The 20,429-nt window shown below is 40.8% G+C and overlaps 1 protein-coding gene across 10 annotated transcripts in view; it reads left to right on the top strand.

Annotated features, from left to right (window-relative positions):
- Positions 1-20,429, top strand: part of LOC138754187 (electrogenic sodium bicarbonate cotransporter 4-like) — a 228,351-nt gene that overhangs the window by 172,486 nt on the left and 35,436 nt on the right. For 9 of the 10 annotated variants that reach the window (XM_069918076.1, XM_069918075.1, XM_069918078.1 and 6 more), the window contains 5 exons: positions 11,604-11,765; positions 13,686-13,864; positions 16,653-16,725; positions 17,488-17,556; positions 18,835-19,008. In XM_069918076.1, the coding sequence (XP_069774177.1) occupies positions 11,604-11,765; positions 13,686-13,864; positions 16,653-16,725; positions 17,488-17,556; positions 18,835-19,008 (657 nt within the window). The remainder of the gene's footprint in view (positions 1-11,603; positions 11,766-13,685; positions 13,865-16,652; positions 16,726-17,487; positions 17,557-18,834; positions 19,009-20,429) is intronic. The other variant, XM_069918079.1, reaches the window with a different exon arrangement.

Raw genomic sequence — 20,429 nt, 5'->3', positions numbered from 1 at the left:
TGAATAAATAACCATTCTTCTTTCTCCAGCCCTTTTGAATAAAGCCTGGCTATTCTCAATACCCAGTGTGAATATTTCTGTCTTATCACTCAAGACCATCTGAAAAGCAATAACTTTATCTGAGACCACACCTGTCCATGGAACTCCCGGCTGGCAGGAAAAGAAAGGGAATGAGGACAACTGAATCCAAATATGCTTAGCCTGGTGTTGGTTTACTTCTTTCTTTGGCTTGGCTTCGAGGACGAAGATTTATGGAGGGGGTAAAAAGTCCACGTCAGCTGCAGGCTCGTTTGTGGCTGACAAGTCCGATGCGGGACAGGCAGACACGGTTGCAGAGGCTGCAGGGGAAAATTGGTTGGTTGGGGTTGGGTGTTGGGTTTTTCCTCCTTTGCCTTTTGTCAGTGAGGTGACAACTCTCCCATAAACAACTCGTGTTTCTCGAGCAACACCAAACATATTGGAGAAACTCAGCAGGTAATGCAGCATCTTTTGGAAGTAAAGGGTAACCAATGTTTCGGGCCTGAGCCCTTCATCAAGTTATGAGCCCAAAACAGGCAGATGCCTGAATAAAATGGAGGGGGAAGAAGTGGAGAGGAGGGAGGAAGGGCCAGGGGGAGGAGCCCAGGCCAGCAAAGTAAGAGGTCATGGGTGGGAGAGTGAGGAAAAAAAAATCTGAATGGAGTGGGAAGGGAAGGGGGCAAGGAGCTGGAGGAGAGGAGACAGTGGATGAGGAAAGAGAGTCGGGAAGAGGTTTATTGGTAAAATGGAGAAACGTTACTTCCTACGGATGCTGTGTGACCTGTTGAGTTTTTACAGCACATTTGTTCATCGCACTGACCACAGCATCTGCAGACCCTCCAACTTAACTCGTGGTTCTTGATTTGGAGTTGGTTGAGCTGATTGATGTGCTGAGAGGTCTGTGCAGGTAATCCTGATGTCATGGAGTGACTTTGCCAAATTCAATCCACCTGCCAAGGACTGAGAGGTTGCTGGAATGGCAAGAAACCACTGGGAGTGAATCGGATTTGCCCATTCTGTTCAAATGCAAGAACCCCAGTTTGACCCATGTAACTCTGCTTCAACAATGTGAACTTGAGGAAGTCACGTGATGGAGTAGTGGCCGGACGGTGAACTCCAGCCCTCTCCAGAAAAGTCGAAAAAAATAAAGGAAAACACAAAGGCACAAAAATAAAAATTAAAGTAAAGTGAATATAAAGATGGAAAGAAGATGGTGACGAAAAAAGAAAAATCGAAACCAACGGTAAGAAGAGAGGAAGAGAAGACAACGGAAGAAGAAGGAGAAGGCCTTACCTGTTCGAAGAGGCCCGCGGTGGAGAGAGAAACCCGCTCCCTCAGGTCGGTAGAAAGTGGACTACAAAAATGGCTCGTTGAGCCGAGTAAAAGTGCGCAACCACGCATGCGCATGCAAAAAAACACACCGACGGGAGGGGCGACCAGCTGGGGAGTCGATCTCCACAGCCGGCAATGACAGCTGTAGAACAGCAGCAGCAAGAGGAGAACATAGAAGACAACGAAAACAAGAAAGAAGAGAAGAAAAAGACAACAAAGAAACAACAGATGGCCAACCCAGAGGAAGAGGAAGAGGAAGAGTACAGTGAAATGGAAGAAGAAGGGAAAGGCAAGACAATGGATATACTTTCTCTTATTAAAGAATACATGGATTCATTTAAAGAATGACAAGCACAAGAGTTTAGTGATTTAAGAAGAAGAATAAACAGTACAGAAGAGAAAGAGAATAAAATAGATATGACCTTATCAGAAATAGGAAAAAGAATGGACAAGGTGGAAGAACGAGAAGCAGCAGTAGAAATGAAGGTAGAGGACTTAAAAAAAGAAGTTAGAGGAATCTAATAAAAAAGTTAAAGCGACACAAGAGCTGTTAGCTCAGAAAATAGATATAATGGAAAATTATAACAGAAGAAATAACATAAAGATAGTGGGCCTTAAGGAAGATGAAGAAGGCAAGAATATGAGAGAGTTTATAAAAGATTGGATCCCCAGGATCTTAGGATGTCCAGAACTACAGCAAGAAATGGAAATAGAAAGGGCACATAGAGCATTAGCCTTTAAACCACAACCACAACAAAAGCCAAGATCTATTTTAGTAAAATTCCTAAGATATACTACAAGAGAAAAGGTACTGGAGAAAACAATGGAGAAAGTAAGAGAGGACAACAAGCCACTGGAGTACAAAGGGCTAAAAATCTTTATTTATCCAGATAAAAGTTTTGAACCCCTGAAGAAGAGAAAGGAGTTCAATACAGCAAAGGCGATTTTATGGAAGAAAGGGTATAAATTTATACTAAAGCATCCAGCGGTATTGAAAATATTTATTCCAGGACAGCAAAACAGACTATTCTCGGATCCAGAGGAAGCACAAAAATTTGCAGAACAATTACAAAATAGACTGAGAGATGAAGACGTGTAACGAGAGTACAAAAGACTGCGAACTAAAAAGACACATAAGTTTTGAACTCCTGAAGAAGAGGAAGGAGTTCAATACAGCGAAAACGATCTTATGGAAAAAGACTATTCTCGGATCCAGAGGAAGCAAGGAAATTTTCAGAACACTACAAAACAAGCAGAGAGATGAAGACATGTAATAAGAGTAAAAATGACCACGATCTATATAGATATATATATATATATATATATATATAAAATGTGCATACATGAATGTATCCGTATTTAGAGGAAAATATATAGAGTATAGACAAGAATTAATAAGGGAGGGAAATGGAATAGAGGGAATAAGGAGGGAATTAAAAGAGTGACCTTTGTTACATATGAAAATTGAAATCTTTTCTGGGGGGGACTGGGTGGGGAGGAGTTACGGTCACTGCAAAATCAGCTGACGTTTGCGAGTGAATTCGCAAATCCAAATGGAGAGGGGAGATGTGGTTGTCCAACAAGGGATAAAGGACAACTCAGGAGGGGAAGGGGAGATTGGGGTTAAATAAGTTTTAAATAGGAGAATAAGGAAAATGTTTGATGTTTTAGAAATGTTGTCTTATAAAGTGTTCAAAACAAGAAAGCAGAAATGGATAAGAAGGAAAGGTAATGATGGAGAAACGGAAAGGGAAGATAAACAAAGTATAAAAAGGCTACGCTGAACTATATGACTTTAAATATTAACGGAATACATAACCAAATTAAAAGGAAGAAACTGCTAAATTTACTGAAAAAAGAAAAAATTGATATAGCATTTGTGCAAGAAACACATTTAACTGAATTGGAGCACAAGAAATTAAAGAGAGATTGGGTAGGACACGTAACAGCAGCATCGTATAATTCAAAAGCAAGAGGAGTAGCTATATTAATTAGTAAAAGTGTGCCATTTAAAATAGAAGAGGAAATAATAGATCCAGCAGGGAGATATGTAATGATAAAATGTCAGATATATTCGGAGTTTTGGAATCTACTCAATGTATATTCACCTAACGAAGAAGATCAAAAGTTTATGCAAGATATTTTTTTGAAGATAGCAGATATGCAAGGGAACATATTAATAGGAGGGGATTTCAACCTGAATTTGGATTCAAATATGGACAAAACTGGGAAAAAAATTAACTGAAAGAACAAAGTAACCAAATTTATAATTAAATCAATGGAAGAAATGCAACTTTTGGATATATGGAGGAAACAACACCCAAAGGAAAAGGAATATTCATATTACTTGGCTAGACATAAAACATACTCAAGAATAGACCTATTTTTGTTATCAGCTCGTATGCAAGATAGAGTAAGAAAAACAGAATATAAAGCTAGAATATTATCGGACCATTCACCCTTAATATTGATAATAAAGTTAGAGGACATCCCTCCAAGAATGTATCTCTTCTTTGGCTTGGCTTCGCGGACGAAGATTTATGGAGGGGGTAAAAGTCCATGTCAGCTGCAGACTCATTTGTGGCTGACAAGTCCGATGCAGGACAGGCAGACACGGTTGCAGCGGCTGCAGGGGAAAATTGGTTGGTTGGGGTTGGGTGTTGGGTTTTTCCTCCTTTGCCTTTTGTCAGTGAGGTGGGCTCTGTGGTCTTCTTCAAAGGAGGTTGCTGCCCGCCAAACTGTGAGGCGCCAAGATGCACGGTTTGAGGCGATATCAGCCCACTGGCGGTGGTCAATGTGGCAGGCACCAAGAGATTTCTTTAGGCAGTCCTTGTACCTTTTCTTTGGTGCACCTCTGTCATGGTGGCCAGTGGAGAGCTCGCCATATAAAACGATCTTGGGAAGGCGATGGTCCTCCATTCTGGAGACGTGACTCACCCAGCGCAGCTGGATCTTCAGCAGCGTGGACTCAATGCTGTCGACCTCTGCCATCTCGAGTACTTCGACGTTAGGGATGAAAGCACTCCAATGGATGTTGAGGATGAAGCGTTCTAGGAGCCGTAGGTGATGCCGGTAGAGGACCCATGATTCGGAGCCGAACAGGAGTGTGGGTATGACAACGGCTCTGTATACGCTTATCTTTGTGAGGTTTTTCAGTTGGTTGTTTTTCCAGACTCTTTTGTGTAGTCTTCCAAAGGCGCTATTTGCCTTGGCAGGAAAGGGCTTTGGCAAATACTAGAGCGCATCGGATGTCCCCCAAAGTTCCTCAACATGATTATCCAACTGCACGAAAACCAACAAGGTCGGGTCAGATACAGCAATGAGCTCTCTGAACCCTTCTCCATTAACAATGGCGTGAAGCAAGGCTGTGTTCTCGCACCAACCCTCTTTTCAATCTTCTTCAGCATGATGCTGAACCAAGCCATGAAAGACCCCAACAATGAAGATGCTGTTTACATCCGGTACCACACGGATGGCAGTCTCTTCAATCTGAGGCGCCTGCAAGCTCACACCAAGACACAAGAGAAACTTGTCCGTGAACTACTCTTTGCAGACGATGCCGCTTTAGTTGCCCATTCAGAGCCAGCTCTTCAGCGCTTGACGTCCTGCTTTGCGGAAACTGCCAAAATGTTTGGCTTGGAAGTCTGCCTGAAGAAAACGGAGGTCCTCCATCAGCCAGCTCCCCACCATGACTACCAGCACCCCCACATCTCCATCGGGCACACAAAACTCAAAACGGTCAACCAGTTTACCTATCTCGGCTGCACCATTTCATCAGATGCAAGGATCGACAATGAGATAGACAACAGACTCGCCAAGAATGTATAGATGGAGATTAAACCCCATGTTACTTAAAAGGCAGGATTTTAGAGAATTTATTGAAAGACAAATTAAAATGTATTTTGAAATAAATACGAAATCAGTGAAAGATAAGTTTATACTATGGGATGCAATGAAAGCATTCATTGGAGGGCAAATAATAAGTTATGTAACCAAGATGAAAAAGGACTATAATCAGGAAACAGAGCAGTTGGAAAGGGAAATAGTAAATATAGAAAAAGAAATAGCAATGAAGGAAGATACAACTAAAAGAAGAGAATTGGCAGATAAAAAATAAAATATGAAACACTACAAACATATAAGGTGGAGAAGAATATAATGAAGACAAAACAGAAATATTATGAACTAGGTGAAAAAACGCACAAAATTCTAGCATGGCAGCTTAAGACAGAACAAGCTAAGAAAATGGTATTGGCATCAAGGAAAAAAGACAAACAAATTACATATAATCCAAAAGAGATCAAGGAAAACTTTAGAGAATTCTATGAACAATTATACCAAACTGAAAACGAAGGGAAAGAAGGGAAAATAGATGAATTTCTAACTAAAATTGAACTACCAAAACTACAAATAGAGGAACAAAATAAATTAACAGAGCCATTTGGAATAGTAGAAATACAAGAGATAATAAAAAAATTACCAAATAATAAGACACCAGGAGAGGATGGATTCCCAATAGAATTCTATAAAACATTTAAAGATTTACTAATTCCACCCCTCCTGGAAGTAATCAACCAGATTGATAAAACTCAAAGCTTACCAGATTCATGTAAAACAGCAATAATTACAGTAATACTAAAGCAAGGGAAAGATCCACTCACACCAGCATCATATAGACCAATATCTTAACTTAACACAGATTATAAGATAATAGCTAAACTATTAGCAAACAGATTAGCAGAGTATGTACCGAAAATGGTAAATCTAGACCAAACTGGATTTATTAAAAAAAGACGCACAACAGACAATATTTGTAAATTTATTTACTTAATTCATGCAGTAGAAGGGAGTAAAGTGCCAACAGTAGCAGTTGCTTTAGACGCAGAGAAGGCCTTTGACAGAGTAGAATGGAATTATTTGTTCAAAGTATTGCAAAAATTCAGTTTACCGGAGAAGTATATTAATTGGATTAAAGCATTATATAAGGGACCATTGGCGAAAGTGACAGTAAATGGATATGTATCAAAGCAATTTAACTTAAGCAGGTCAACACGGCAGGGATGCCCACTATCACCTTTATTGTTCGCGTTAGCTATAGAACCACTAGCAGAATTGATAAGAACAGAAAATAATATAAAAGGGATAAAAATAAAAGACAAGGAATATAAAATCAGTTTATTTGTGGATGATGTTATAGTATACTTAACAGAACCAGAACTATCAATAAAAGAATTATATAAGAAATTGAAGGAATATGAAGTGTCGGGTCACAAGATCAACGTAAATAAAAGTGAAGCAATGCCCATAAATAATGCGGATTTCTCAAAATTTAAGAAGGAATCACCATTTAGATGGCAAATGCAAGCAATAAGATACCTAGGTGTACAAAAAATAAAAATCTCGGCCAACTATATAAACTCAATTATTATCCACTAATGAAAAAATTTCAGGACGATTTAGAGCATTGGAAAGATTTACCACTTACACTAATAGAAAGGATAAACTGTATTAAAATGAACATTTTTCCAAGGATATTATACCTATTTCAGGCATTGCCAATACACCTGACAGAGAAATTCTTCAAGGAGTTAAAGAAAATAATAAGGAAATTTTTATGGAAAGGGGGGAAACCGAGGATAGCACTAGATAAATTAACAGAATGGTATAAACAAGGAGGCTTACAACTGCCAAACTTTAAAAATTATTATAGAGCCGCACAATTAAGATACCTATCAGATTTTTATCAAACAAGGGAAAAGCCAGATTGGACCAGATTAGAATTAGATAAAATAGGGGAAAAGATACCTGAACACATATTATATAAATGGGATGAAAAATTGGTACAACATAGAAGTTCTCCAGCATTACATCATCTACTCAATATTTGGAAGAAGATTCATGTAGAAAGAAATAAAACAAATTATCAATTACCAGAACTAATATTGACGCAAAAGAAGTTACTCCCTTTTACAATAGATAACCTTTCCTTTAGAGAATGGGAGAAAAAAGGGATTAAAAGAATAGAAAATTATTTTTCAGGAAATAGATTATTATCCTTTGAACAAATGAAAGATAAATACAATATAACTCAAGATACAGCGCTGGCAATTGAGATCCTACTTGAAGGACAAATTAGGAAGCAGTCTGAGTTTACCAGAGGGAAGTAACTTTGAATATGTGATTACAGATACAATGATAATCAAAAGATTTATAACAAATATGTATATTAAACTGCAAGAAAAGGAGAATGAGGAAACAAATGGTAAAACTAAACAAAAATGGGAACAAGATTTAGATATAAAGATAAAAAAGGAAACATGGGAGAAGTTATGTTCTGGAACGATGAGAAATACAATAAATATGAGGTTACGTATGATACAATATAACTGGATACACAGGCTATACATTACACCTCAAAAGTTAAATAAATGGGACCCAACAGTATCTGATAGATGTTTTCGATGTAAAAAAGAAATGGGAACAACAATTCATGCAATCTGGACATGTGAGAAAGTAGAAAAATTTTGGGAAGATCTAAATCAGATATTAAATAAAATTACAGAAAACAATATATCAAAGAATCCAGAGATCTTCCTCCTAAGTAACATAAAAAACAAAGAATTTGGAATTGATTTGGAGGATGCACAAAAAAGATTTGTTAAGATAGCTCTGGCCGTAGCCAAAAAATGTATTATGTCAACCTGGAAATTGGAAGATAATTTGAAAATACAACAATGGTATATAGAAATGAATAAATGTATTCCATCAGAAAAAATAACATATAGTTTAAGAAATAATATTGAAATATTTGAACAAATATGGGAGCCTTACATGAAACACAATAGCGAAAACCTACCGGGGACATTCACTACCTAAATTAACAAAAGGAGAAGGAAATGAAAAGAATTGACTCAGTGGAATTTTTTGTTTATTTTTATTGAATGACAACATTGTTTGACTGGTTTAATGTATCCTAGATGTTGTACTTTAAATGGACGGGAGGGCGGAGGTAGGGAGGGTGGGATGGGAGGAGGGAGGGGGGGAGAAAATGGCACTGTATATGTTTGAAAAGGAAAAAGTGTGTATCATGGTTAATGTGGTTTATGGTGTGAAAAATAAAAAAAATTAAAAAAAACAATGTGAACTTTAAAATCCAAAATGGTGCCAGAGTGTAGGGACTTTTTCTCACAATGCCTGGGTTGCATGCAAACCTGAGCTTCTCCCTATGACTCAGCACACGTGACAATAAACTCAACCCTCAAGTAAAGCGCAATCCAAATCCAAATGCTCAACAAGACAATTTATCAGTTTAACTGGGAGAGAGAGCATTTTTCAGTTTATTTTTCAGTTATTCCACTGAAATCCTTACAACAATAACCATGGTGCCTCTATCCATTAACTTCCTTCTGCAAAGGGTTGCAGAGTGGGAACTGTCCATTAATCAGTTAACAAGCAACCACAGGCCATCCTCTTCACTTTGTTGCATGTGTTCACACAATCAGCAGAGAGTGAGTACTGTATATATCATCCCACTTTCATTTTTCTCCAAAGTTTATTGCAAGTGTTTTTATAGTACACTGGGCTGCAAAGATATCAGAGAATTGACCTCGCACTGATTAAATATGATGTGAAAGACTGTATTTGAGGTGAAACACAACTTCTTTCCACTAACTGACATTGATAATGTTTATACTAACACTTTCCTTTTTCCTTCTTGTGTGCTACCTGTATCTGGATGTTTTCACATCTCTTGGGTTACCTAAGCTCCGGAAGCTTATCAGTGACTTTTCTATCTTCACATCAATTCTGATTTTTGTTGGAATTGATATATTTTTTGGATTGAACACACCAAAACTCCAAGTGCCTACAGAACTGAAGGTAAATTCCAAAGGGTTTTTATTTTGGCTTTACAAGATAATGCATTAAATAACTAGGTAACAACTTGGCTGTTGTTCATGCTTAAGGATCTGTTTAAAGTTTGAGCCCTCAAATTGTAACTCAAATGTTGAAGTTACTTTCTGTTTTGTGATAATCCCACCTCTACCCAATTTGTTACAATCTGAGTCTTGATGTGTAAGAGCTGAAGGAGTAAATTCTTGTCACTTCAACAAAGGAAAAGTTAGGGATCTGAAACAACAGGATTGGGAGTCAGATCCCAGCAACATCAGCCACTTCTTAAAGTTTGGGGCTTGTTCTATATTGGGTATCTTCATTCAGCATTTACTATAAGCCATACTTGATAATTATGAAATCTTGAAATTTAAATCATCGCTACTACCCTTTGCTTTTTTCATATTTTTGGACAATGTAGCAGGAGGTTATTCCAGTCCATTGTTTCAGAACAATCCCTCAGTCCCATCCTCCCACATTGACTTTTCTGTCATCAACTCCTTCCACTACTTCTGCCACCCTCCCATTCCAGCAGAAATGTACACCAGCTCATCACACCTCCAGCCTGTATTTGGGATGTGGCAAGAAACTGGAGCACCTGAGGAAAGCCCCCGCTCTTGCAGGGAGAATGTACAAACTCCACATGGAAAGCAGTGGAAGTCAGGATTGAGCTCGTGGCACTGGAGGTATGAGGCAACAACCCTCTCTGCCATGCTGCCTACAAAAGACCGTACCCCACATTTTAAGACATTCTTGTAAACGGCACAAAAAATAATTTAGTTCAGCAGGAATTTTGTTTAGAAATCATTGAACTGTCAAGGTTAATCTTTTCTCTGGATTAAAACCAGGTACATTATACTGTCTATTGTTTATCTGGAGATTTTATTCAGTACCATGCATTCTAAGGAGAGAAAATTAATTTTTCCTTCTGTGACATGTATTACAATGAGGATTCATTGTCTTTGTGAGATTTGCCTTTTAGGCAAGGATAAAAGAATACAACCTAAAAATAGTTATCAGGTGACACAATAGGCACATCTCCGAAGAAAAAAAAATACAGTGACGTGATGGAGTTCAACAATTGAAATGGTTCGGACAGGAGAATGTACTTCTTACCCTGATACGAGACTTGTGGGGAACCCCTATTGGTGATCACATTCACAGGACAATAAGCAATGAGAGTAAAGTTTTCTGCTTGGGCTGAAGCTGTATTCATTTGAGTTTGGAAGAATGAGAGTTAATTTTTTTTTAAAATATATTTATTGAACATCAAAAAAACAACTTTTTGCACATTATACAGATGTACATTGTGGTCCTAGTTTCTTTTTTTTTAAACAGAAAAACCAACACACATCTGCACATGCACCCTCAGATTCTCGCCCGGACACCCAACTCCCTGACCACCTCGGTACCTTTGCTGACAGTATTATTGGTATATTACCAATTGTACTGGTACAGCCGTCTCACAGTTAGCCTTTTACTTAATAAGCACTCGTAATTCAGAGAGAAAACGCACAAAGGGTTTCAATTTGTGGAAAAAGTTTACAATGTGTATTTGATTTTTCTCCAGTTTAATAAAGAAACTGATATCTTTAATCCATTGCGTAATAGAAGGGCCACTGTCAGATTTCCAGTGTAGCAAGATTAGATGCTTGGCTAATAGGGATGCAAATGCATCTGGGAGGTGATCCTATGGCGACAGGAAAGGCTATTATAAGGTAGATATTAATATTTTATTTCAATGGTGGTAGAGTCTTGAATGAGGACAATTACAAGATACGGGAGGTGCGGTGATTATTTAAATCCAAGGTGCATGGATGAATCTCTGGTATCCCCACCTGAGTGTAATTTTTGAAATATTAGGGAATTGAGGTCTCTGGGGAATTGGAGAGGCGATGAGGACTGGGCCAGATCAGCTCTGATTATATTGTGGGACAGAGTGAAGGGACCTGCTTTTATTTACTTGTGAAGCTGCCAACAGTTGTAGAAACAAAGGCCTGCGTAGAACTAAAGTTTGTTGAAATTCCAGCAATCTCAGTCCTTCGACATGTACGAGAGTTTATTGTCATATATCACGGTACAATGTTCAGATGCATGGATCATCATCTTACATGGTGCAGCCACACAATCATTTATCTTTTAAATTAAGATTACCACAATATGCCAAAGGATAATAAATATAAAAAGATGGTTAAATAAATTGCAGTTGGTGCAAAAAAATTTGATGTTTCAATGATTCATGCAGAGATTCTGGTGGTTCCAGAGTAGTTTAAGGTGAAGGTTTACTTCATTGCAGAACGATCAAGTTGTGGTCAGGTCTGAGAAGTATGTCGACTAACGGAATATCCACCCCTTTCCCACAGCCAACCCGAGCAGACCGAGGCTGGTTTATTATTCCCTTCGGGAAAAATCCATGGTGGATCTTCCTGGCCAGCTCGCTCCCAGCCCTCCTGGTTACCATCCTGATCTTCATGGACCAACAAATCACTGGAGTAATTGTGAACAGGAAGGAGAACAAACTGAAGGTAGGTCCCACACTAAGGTGTGACGCCAGATTGCATGCCTTGTTTCCACCACATTGGTTTCCTCCCCCTCAATAACATTCCAACAGGAGGTAAAAGGTTTCCCACCACACTCCAGAGTAGATAAACAGCAAGTTGCCATCATCCTTACAATGACAAAGGGTCCCAGATCTGAACCTCTTCTCTTTCCTCGGCCACGGCTTGATCTGCTGAGTGTTGTCAGCATTTCCTGTTTTTATTTAATAGTCGGTAAATGTGAAGCTTTTTAAAGTTTGCTCCTCAGCCGTTCACCTTCAATCATTTTGGAAATGTTGGCATCCAGTTTATTTGATTGACTGATGTGATCCCAGGATGTCAATGTCACAAAGCTAGTCAACCGTTGTCCATCTTCCTGCCTCCACCCCTCCATCTGCATCCCCTCCTCCCCACCACAACTAAAGCCAAGCCCATGATCTATGGATTTGGAACCAGCCAAGCCGGTCCCATCAGTTCCTTTTTACCCTTTCTTCTCTTTCTGTTTAATTATTTTGGGGTTCAGAGTTTCTTCCCCAACTCTGAGCTCCAAATGATCTCCTCTCCATTGTTGGAGGATCACAGGTAACCCAAATCCTGATACAAAGCCCTGACTTTGGGTCAGCTGGCTGCTGGCATCGTCCAGCTCTTGCTCTGAGAATGCCTCTTCAGTCCTGCCTGTGCCTTAGATAAATTAGTCATCCCGGACCAATCCTGTATTTTGTTTATAATTTTCCATTTTTCATTATGACAATAGAAGGAGACCACCTGGCCCATCAAGTCTATGCAATCCCATCACCTCAACCCAGGCTCTTCTCTTTCAGGTGCACCCCTTTGATTCTTCTCCCAGTCAGTTACACTGGGAACAACTTACAGGTCCCAGCTAAATTCCTCACCCTCTTTGGGATGTGTGAGAAAAGTGGAGCACCCACTAGGTCAACATCCAAAGACTCAGCACCCAAGATCAGGATCTAAGCTGGGACTCTGGCACTCAGTGGCTTTTCATTCCGAATTTAATCTTGCACTTATTCAGGCAGCAGTAAAGACTTAACTATTCCCAGATCGCACCAGATATTGTTCTTGAAGTCCCACCCATATTTAATTATTCAGATTTTGGATTTATTGTCAGAGTACATACATGGCATCACATACAACCCTGAGATTCTTTTTCCTGTGGGTCAGGCAGAATGACCATCTATTAGTAGTGCAAAGAAAAACTATACACAGCGTACAGATGTAAACAAACTGACTGTGCATTACAGAGAGGAGAAAAAAATCAATAAAGTGTGCACAAGTCCTAAAATGAATCTCTGATTGAGTTTGTTGTTGATGAGTCTGATGGTGGAGGGGGAGCAGCTGTTCCTGAACCTGATGATGAGAATCTTGTGGCATCTAGACCTCTTTCCTGATGGCAGCAGTGAGAACAGAGTATGTGCTGGATGGTGTGGGTCCTTGATGAGTGCTGCTGCTCTCTGATGACAGCGTTCCCTGTAGATGTTCTCGATATTGGGGAGGGTTCTGCCTGTAATGTCCTGGGCTGTGTCCACTACCTTTTGCAGGGCTTTACTCTCAGGGTTATTGGTGGCCCCGTACCAGGCCATCATGTAGCCGGTCAGCCCACTTTTACATCACAAGTCTGTAGAAATTTTCCAGGGCTTCTGATGCCATCCCAAACCTCTGCAAACTCCTGAGGAAGTAGAGGGGCTGACGTGCTTTCTTCACAATGTCATTGGTGTGTTAGCTCCAGGAAAGATCCTCCAGAAGTGGTGGAAATGTATGAGAATGATTTCAGTTTTGTGCTCAAATTGATGAATTAACTGGTTCAAGGGAAGCTTTTTGTTTCTCCGAACTGAAGATGCGCAGGAGCAGTGTGATGCTTAGGTTAACACCATCCCTCCAATTCTGCTGCAGAAAGGAGCTGGTTACCATCTGGATCTTTTCTGGGTTGGAGTCCTGCTGGCAGTTTGTTCTTTCATGGGGCTTCCATGGTATGTGGCGGCCACTGTCATTTCCATCGCCCACATTGACGGTTTGAGAATGGAAACTGAAACCAGCGCACCAGGCGAGCAGCCGCAGTTCCTGGGGGTGAGGTAGGTGTGTTCAGAGCCACTGGCTTTACTTTCAAGCAGAGCTGCTTCTGAGTTGGACATGTCCAAGTCAAGCTTTGGAAACGTGACTAATAACTGCTGTCGTACACATTGGTTTAACACCGTCTCAACCAGTGCTGGTACAGATGGGTTCAAAGGCCAATATTGGTAGAGTGGGCCAAAAGGCCTGTTTCTGTGCTCTAGAAATGTATGACTCTTTCCATAACTGAGATAACTTCAAATTATTGATGATTCCTCTAACAGCCAGATCAGTAATGTGCAGTGAAAAGTGATTCTGTTTACAACAGGATCCAGATCATTCAGGTGCCTTGCCATTCGGCATGGGCGATTATGTCTCTCCATCCGTCACAATCTCTGACCCTCTGAATTGTAGTTGTTGCCTCCCCAATTCTCCTTTGGTGAAGGCTCCGTCTTTGAGCTGATACCGTGGCCGATGCTGAGTTCAGGATTTTTCAAGAGAAAACTACTGAAGTGGTTTCCTGTTGCCTCCTTCAGTTGCAGTGTCCACACTGGATGGGTAACCCTGGCCACTTATCAGCAGATTCATCTGCCCAGCATTTTTAGTTTTACAACCATCAATTCCAATGGGTAGAATCTGCTTGTAAAAATCATCCACCATCTGCAATCCAGGGCTTCACATGACCCTGATTGGGAGGATAAAAGGGTACTACACCACACACACACACACACACACACACACACACACACACACACACACACACAATTATTTTAAATGATACCTTTATATGTATGTAAGATTATTATGTGTTGTATATTATGTCTATATGTGGCCACTATGGTCTGGAAAAATGCTGTTTTGTCTGGGAGTACACATTCAGTCAGATGATAATAAACTTGAACTTGAAACCAGAGGAAATCCATGTGGTCACACAAAGAACATGCAAACTCCACACAGACAGCACTGAGGGTTGGGATTGAATCCGGGACTATGAGCTGTGCCACTCTACTGCCCTGAAACTGGCAGGGCCTCAGAACCAAAGCTCATTGCATTGTGGAGCCATTCGGCTGGTCCTATCAAACATCACTCATGTGTGGCCCAGTGAGGTGATTCCATCAGATTGGCATCAGTTTTTCAGAGCCTTGCTACTGCTACCTGCCCTGCCCAGAGCAGATTGAGGGCTGCACAGTTAGCATAGTGGTAGTGCAATGCTGTTACAGTGCCACTGACCCAAGTTCGAATCAGGCGATGTCTGTAAGGAGTTTGTATGTTCTCCCCATGTCTGCGTGGGTTTCTTCCAGGTGCTTCAGTTTCCTCCCACCGTTCAAAACTTATGGGGATTTTAGGTTGATTGGGTGTAATTGGGCAGCACGGACTCGTGGGTTGGAAAGGCCTGTTACTGTGCTGTACATCAAAATGTAAAATTTAAGACCCTGCATTAGCTGACATCAGTAGAGCAGAAACAGTTGACTATTGCCCAAGGGAGGGGGGGGGGGAATGAGGAGAAATGAATATCAGCCAGTCTTCCTGGTTCCAAACCCCATCCAATTATCTCTTCTGGTAATGTCTGCACACAAGTCGATAGGAACAAGCCCCATGATAAGACACTTCAGGCAAGGATTGCAAGACATGGTTCATTTCTGGCCTCCATTACTGTCTGTGTGGAAGGAGCTTAGCCCTTTGCTGACTGCACCCTGCTTACAGACTACAACACACTGCCTGGCTAATTTGGAACAGTGTGGAGTTGGCAGAGGCCAGCATCTGTGCAAAGCAGGTCAGACACTGAGAGTACAAAGACCTGGCCCCCATTGTAAGTTTCGTAACTTGAGTATAAAGCAAGTCTTGCGTAAAGAGAAACGTTGACCATTTGCAAGCTTGTAGGTCGTCAGAATCAGAATTTATTGTCATGAAATTCATTGTTTTGCGGCAGCATCACAGAGCAAACATTTCTATAAATCAGCTGACCAAATAAACAAAAATAGTCCAAGAAAAAGAAATGACCAAGTGAGGCCGTGTCTGTGGTTCATTGATCATTCAGGAGTCTGATGGCAGAGGGGAAGAAGCTGTTTTTCTAAGGTTGGGTGTTAATCTTCAGGCTCCTGTACTCCCTTCCTGATGGTAGCAGAGTGAAGAGGGCATGGCCTGGGTGATGGTGGAGGTCTTTGAGGATAGAGGCTGCTCTCTTTTAAGGCACCGCCTCTTGTAGATGTCCTTGATGGAGTGAAGTCTGGTTCCCATGAGGTTACAGAGCAAGTTAACAACTCTCTGCAGTATTTTCTTGTCCTGCGTGTAGGTCCCTTTGTACCAGAAGGTGATGCAAATAGCTAGAATGCTCTCCACGGAACACCTGTAGAATTTTTCGAAAGTCATCGTTGACATACTGAATCTCCTCAAACCCCTTATGAAGTATAGCTGCTGGCGAACCTTCTTCATGATTGCATCGACATGGAGCTACCAAAGCTGACCTCAGTCCTGACCTTGGATGCTGTCTGTGTCTGTTGTCGCTGTGTCTGCATGGGTTTCCTCTGGATGCTCCATTTTCCCTCCACATCCCAAAGACATACGGATCAGTAGGTCAGTTAGCCCTTGTAAATTGCCATCGTGTGTGCAGATGATGGTAGCATTTGAGGAGAGTTGGAGAAGAGTGTGGTTTGAGTAAGAGTGTAGGAGTCATGTAAACATGTATGATGGTTAGCAGGGTCTCACTGGGCTGAAGGGCCTGGATCTATTGGATCTCTCTGTGACAAAGGGAGATGGACTGAAGAAAATGTGTGCATTTCACAGCTCCTGACTGTTTATTTCCTTGTCCAGGGAGCAGAGGTTGACTGGTTTAATTGTGTTCATCCTCACCGGAGTCTCCGTCTTCCTTGCTCCAATTCTGAAGGTAAAAATTTAGCAGCAATTCCTTTGAGGAAAGAGTCACTACCTTGCTTTCTTTAAGAGTAAAGAAGTTGGCCCTTTATCTTTAAATAGAACCAGGTCTTTCATCACAGTAACACAGCAAGAACTGGCCAGATGAATGGATTCATCTGCTTCCTCTTCCTCACTGAATTTGCTTGTCAATTTATTCATCACTGTTCATGTTAAATTTTTTGATTGGAATAACAACCTGCTGGAACACGATGGACTCAATTATTCATTTCCCTTTTGTTAACTGGCAGAGGCTCCGATAGCTTAGTGGTCTTGTAAACCAGGGGTTGCACGTTCATTCCTCGCTGGGGCCTCATTTCTTTGAGGGTCTTCCTCATGGTAGACAAAGTTAAAGAATTTCATGTATGTTATATTTTAAATGTAGTATTACGTGACAATAATGGAACCTTTACTTTAATTAGACCATACCTACAGCCCAATATTGATCCCAACATTGCACATTGGAACTCAGCAGCAATTAAGTGGGGGTTGGCTGGGCATGTAAGGCCACATCTCAAATCAATAAGCAGCCAATAAAAGTGATGATCTCAACAAACCTAACCAAAAGTAAGGAGCAATGGGTGTTAAACAGAGGAGAAAATTGGGAAAAGGAGTATTGTGGCATCATCTCGCCTTCTGATGGAGTCTTAAGTTAATAGAACCGCGGTCTGATGGTATTATCTTAATGGCTCAGTCTGATGGTATTATCTTAATGGCTTCTTTTGTTTATCCTCAGTACATTCCGATGGCAGTACTATACGGAGTCTTCCTATATATGGGTGTGGCCTCTTTAAATGGTATTCAGGTACGTTGGACAGATTGTGAAATCTACTCTTGTAGCTCTTTCTCCTGACTATGTTATACAAACTCCACCTTCTGCTTGGACAAGCTGGGCTGTGGACCTGTTCCTGTTATGTCTGACCCTGGGTCTATCTTCTCTCCTTCCTCAGATTCCATATCATAAACATCTTCTCTCTCTCTCTCTTTCTCTGTATCCCTTTCATTTTTCTCTGATCATTCTCTCTCTACCACCTCCCAATTCAGCCACCCTATTTTTCAAAGCTGAGGTTGCATCTGAGCCAACATTACATCAGCCTATTGGGAACTCAAGAAACTGCAGGTGATGGACTCTGATGCAAAGTAACAATTGCTGGAAGAAGTTAACAGGTCAAGAAGCATCTCTTCTTTACTTATGCTTCTGCTTGTTTCTTTTTTCTCTCAACATAGAGCACCTCAGCACAGTGCAGGCCTTTCAGCCCTCAATGTTGTGCCAATACATGCCAGGCACCCACAATTCTCTGTATAAAAAAAACTTACCCTTGATGTCTCCCCTAAACTTCCTCCCTTCACTTGGTGTTTGCTATTCCTGACTTTGGAAACAGGTGCTGACTGTCCACTTTATCTATGCCTCTCAGAATCTTGTAGACCTCTATCAAGTCTCCTCTCATTCTGCTAACTTTGCCTCATAAGGCTTATTTTCCAATCCAGGTAACATCCGGGTAAATCTCCTCTGCACCCTCTCCATAGCTTTCACATCATTCCTGTAATGAGGTGACCAGAACTAAACACAATATTCCAAGTGTGGTCTCACCAGAGATTTGAAGAGTTGCCACATGACCTCTCAACTCCTGAATGAGTCTCTCATGGAGGATCTTGTCAAACACCTTTTGAAATCCATATAGACCACACCTACTGCCCTACCCTCATAAATTTCCTTTGTTAGCTCCTCTTTTTAACTTTTCTTTCCCTAACTCCATTCTTAATGGTTTATCCTTCTCCCTGTCTCTCCACCTCCACATCTTCTGTCCTATATTCTATCACCTCTAGGGCTTCCTGCAGCTTCTTTCCCCCTTTATAAATGTAATCTCACCTGTTATCTCCTTATCTTGATGAAGGGATCCTGATGGGAAACATTGATTGACCATCCATACTTGTGGGTGCTGTCTGACCCACTGAATGCTTCCAGCAATTCTTTCTTTGCTCAAGATTCCAGAATCTGCAGTGATTGTGTTTCTCCAGTGAAGGAAGATCTCTTTGGTTGTGATGTTAACTCCATGTTGTTTGTTTGTGCCGTTCTCCACAGTTTTGGGACCGATGCAAATTGTTCCTCATGCCCTCGAAGCACCAGCCCGATTACATCTACCTTCGCCACGTACCCTTGCGACGGGTGCACTTATTCACTTTGGTACAAGTCATCTGCTTGGCTGTCCTCTGGGTCTTAAAGTCCACTGTAGCAGCCATTATTTTTCCCATCATGGTAAGAAACGACAGTCTTTTTGCAGCTGTTCATGAGGGCAGTGGGGCTTGCAATCTTCTTTCCAGGCCAGGGGAGTGTAAGAAATACGCACTTGAAAAAGAAAAACAATAGCCAGGATATGGGAATAGAGAAATGGCGTAGGACTCACCAGCTGGTTAAATGCAGCACACAGGGTCAGGGTCTGAGCCATTGGGTGCAGTCTCAGTAACTTTGTTCCACGTAGGATGTGCAGTGAAATTCTTGGAATTGGCAGTGCTGACAAATGAGACTGAGTCAACTAGACCTGCATCCTCTCAAGTGTAGAAGAATGAGGGGAGATCACATTAAAATGCACAAAATTGTGCCGGGCACAATCTGGAGAGGGGATATGCCTTTTGGAGGCACAGAGACACAGGCATAACACAAGGTTACTCTTGGGCTGTGATTTATTTCTTTTTTACAATGAAAGAATCACCTTCGATGTTAGAATGTGGAGCTGCACAGGAACAGGGCTTGCAGCACACAAAGTCTGTGCTGTTCATGATGCCAAATTAGACTATATCTGTGGTGCTTGCACATGATCTGTCTGTTCCCTGAACATTCATGTGTCTGTCTAGAGCTTCCTAAATTCTACTGTCATACCTGCTTCTAAATTATCCACAGCACCAATCTAAATAAAACTTGCACTGCACATTTCCTCATCTCTCTCTCTCCCTCCCTTCCTCCCTCTCTCTCCCTCTCTCAATTTCTCTCTAAATCCCCAATTCAACCACCCTACTTTTCAAAGCTGAGATTGCATCTGAGCTGACATTACATCAGGACACAAGACTGCAGGTGATGGACTCTGATGCAAAATACCAATTGCTAAATCAGGGGTGTCAAACTCAAATTCACAGAGGGTCAAAATTAAAAACTTGGACTAACTCGAGGGCCGAACTAAATATTTATTGAAAATTTTCAACAACATCTGCATGTTTTCTCTTCTTTCAACATATGTAATGTTAAACTTTTTCTTATTAAAATAAATGTTTAATAATAGTTTTGGATAAACTCTTTCCAGAAGCATTAACAAATGAGAAATAAAATATTAAATAAATAATATTTCTCTATAGAGGATTTGTCAAATGTTGCTAGTGTGCTGTTGAATAGTAAAATCTGAGGGCTATTGAGAATGTGGGAGAATAACATGATTCCTGAAACAATCAAATGGGTGACTGATTGTGGGCATGAACTCTAGCAGGGTTATTTGCCATGCCCTTTTTCCATTGGTACAGATATCCTTTGATTTACACACTTTTCAAGTTTTATGCCTAATGAGCTTGTATCCAGGTGCAGGACCATTTTTAACCAGGAATAACTGTGACATGAAACTATTGGAAGATCGTTTTATCCTGAGATTAAAGTTCATAATACTTACTCAGGCCTGTGTGCGGGAGGGTGGG

Source organism: Narcine bancroftii, chromosome 2 (assembly GCF_036971445.1).
Source record: "Narcine bancroftii isolate sNarBan1 chromosome 2, sNarBan1.hap1, whole genome shotgun sequence".
NCBI lineage: Eukaryota > Metazoa > Chordata > Chondrichthyes > Torpediniformes > Narcinidae > Narcine > Narcine bancroftii.
Note: the sequence above shows the minus strand (reverse complement) of the source record. Positions and strands in the feature narration are given on the sequence as shown.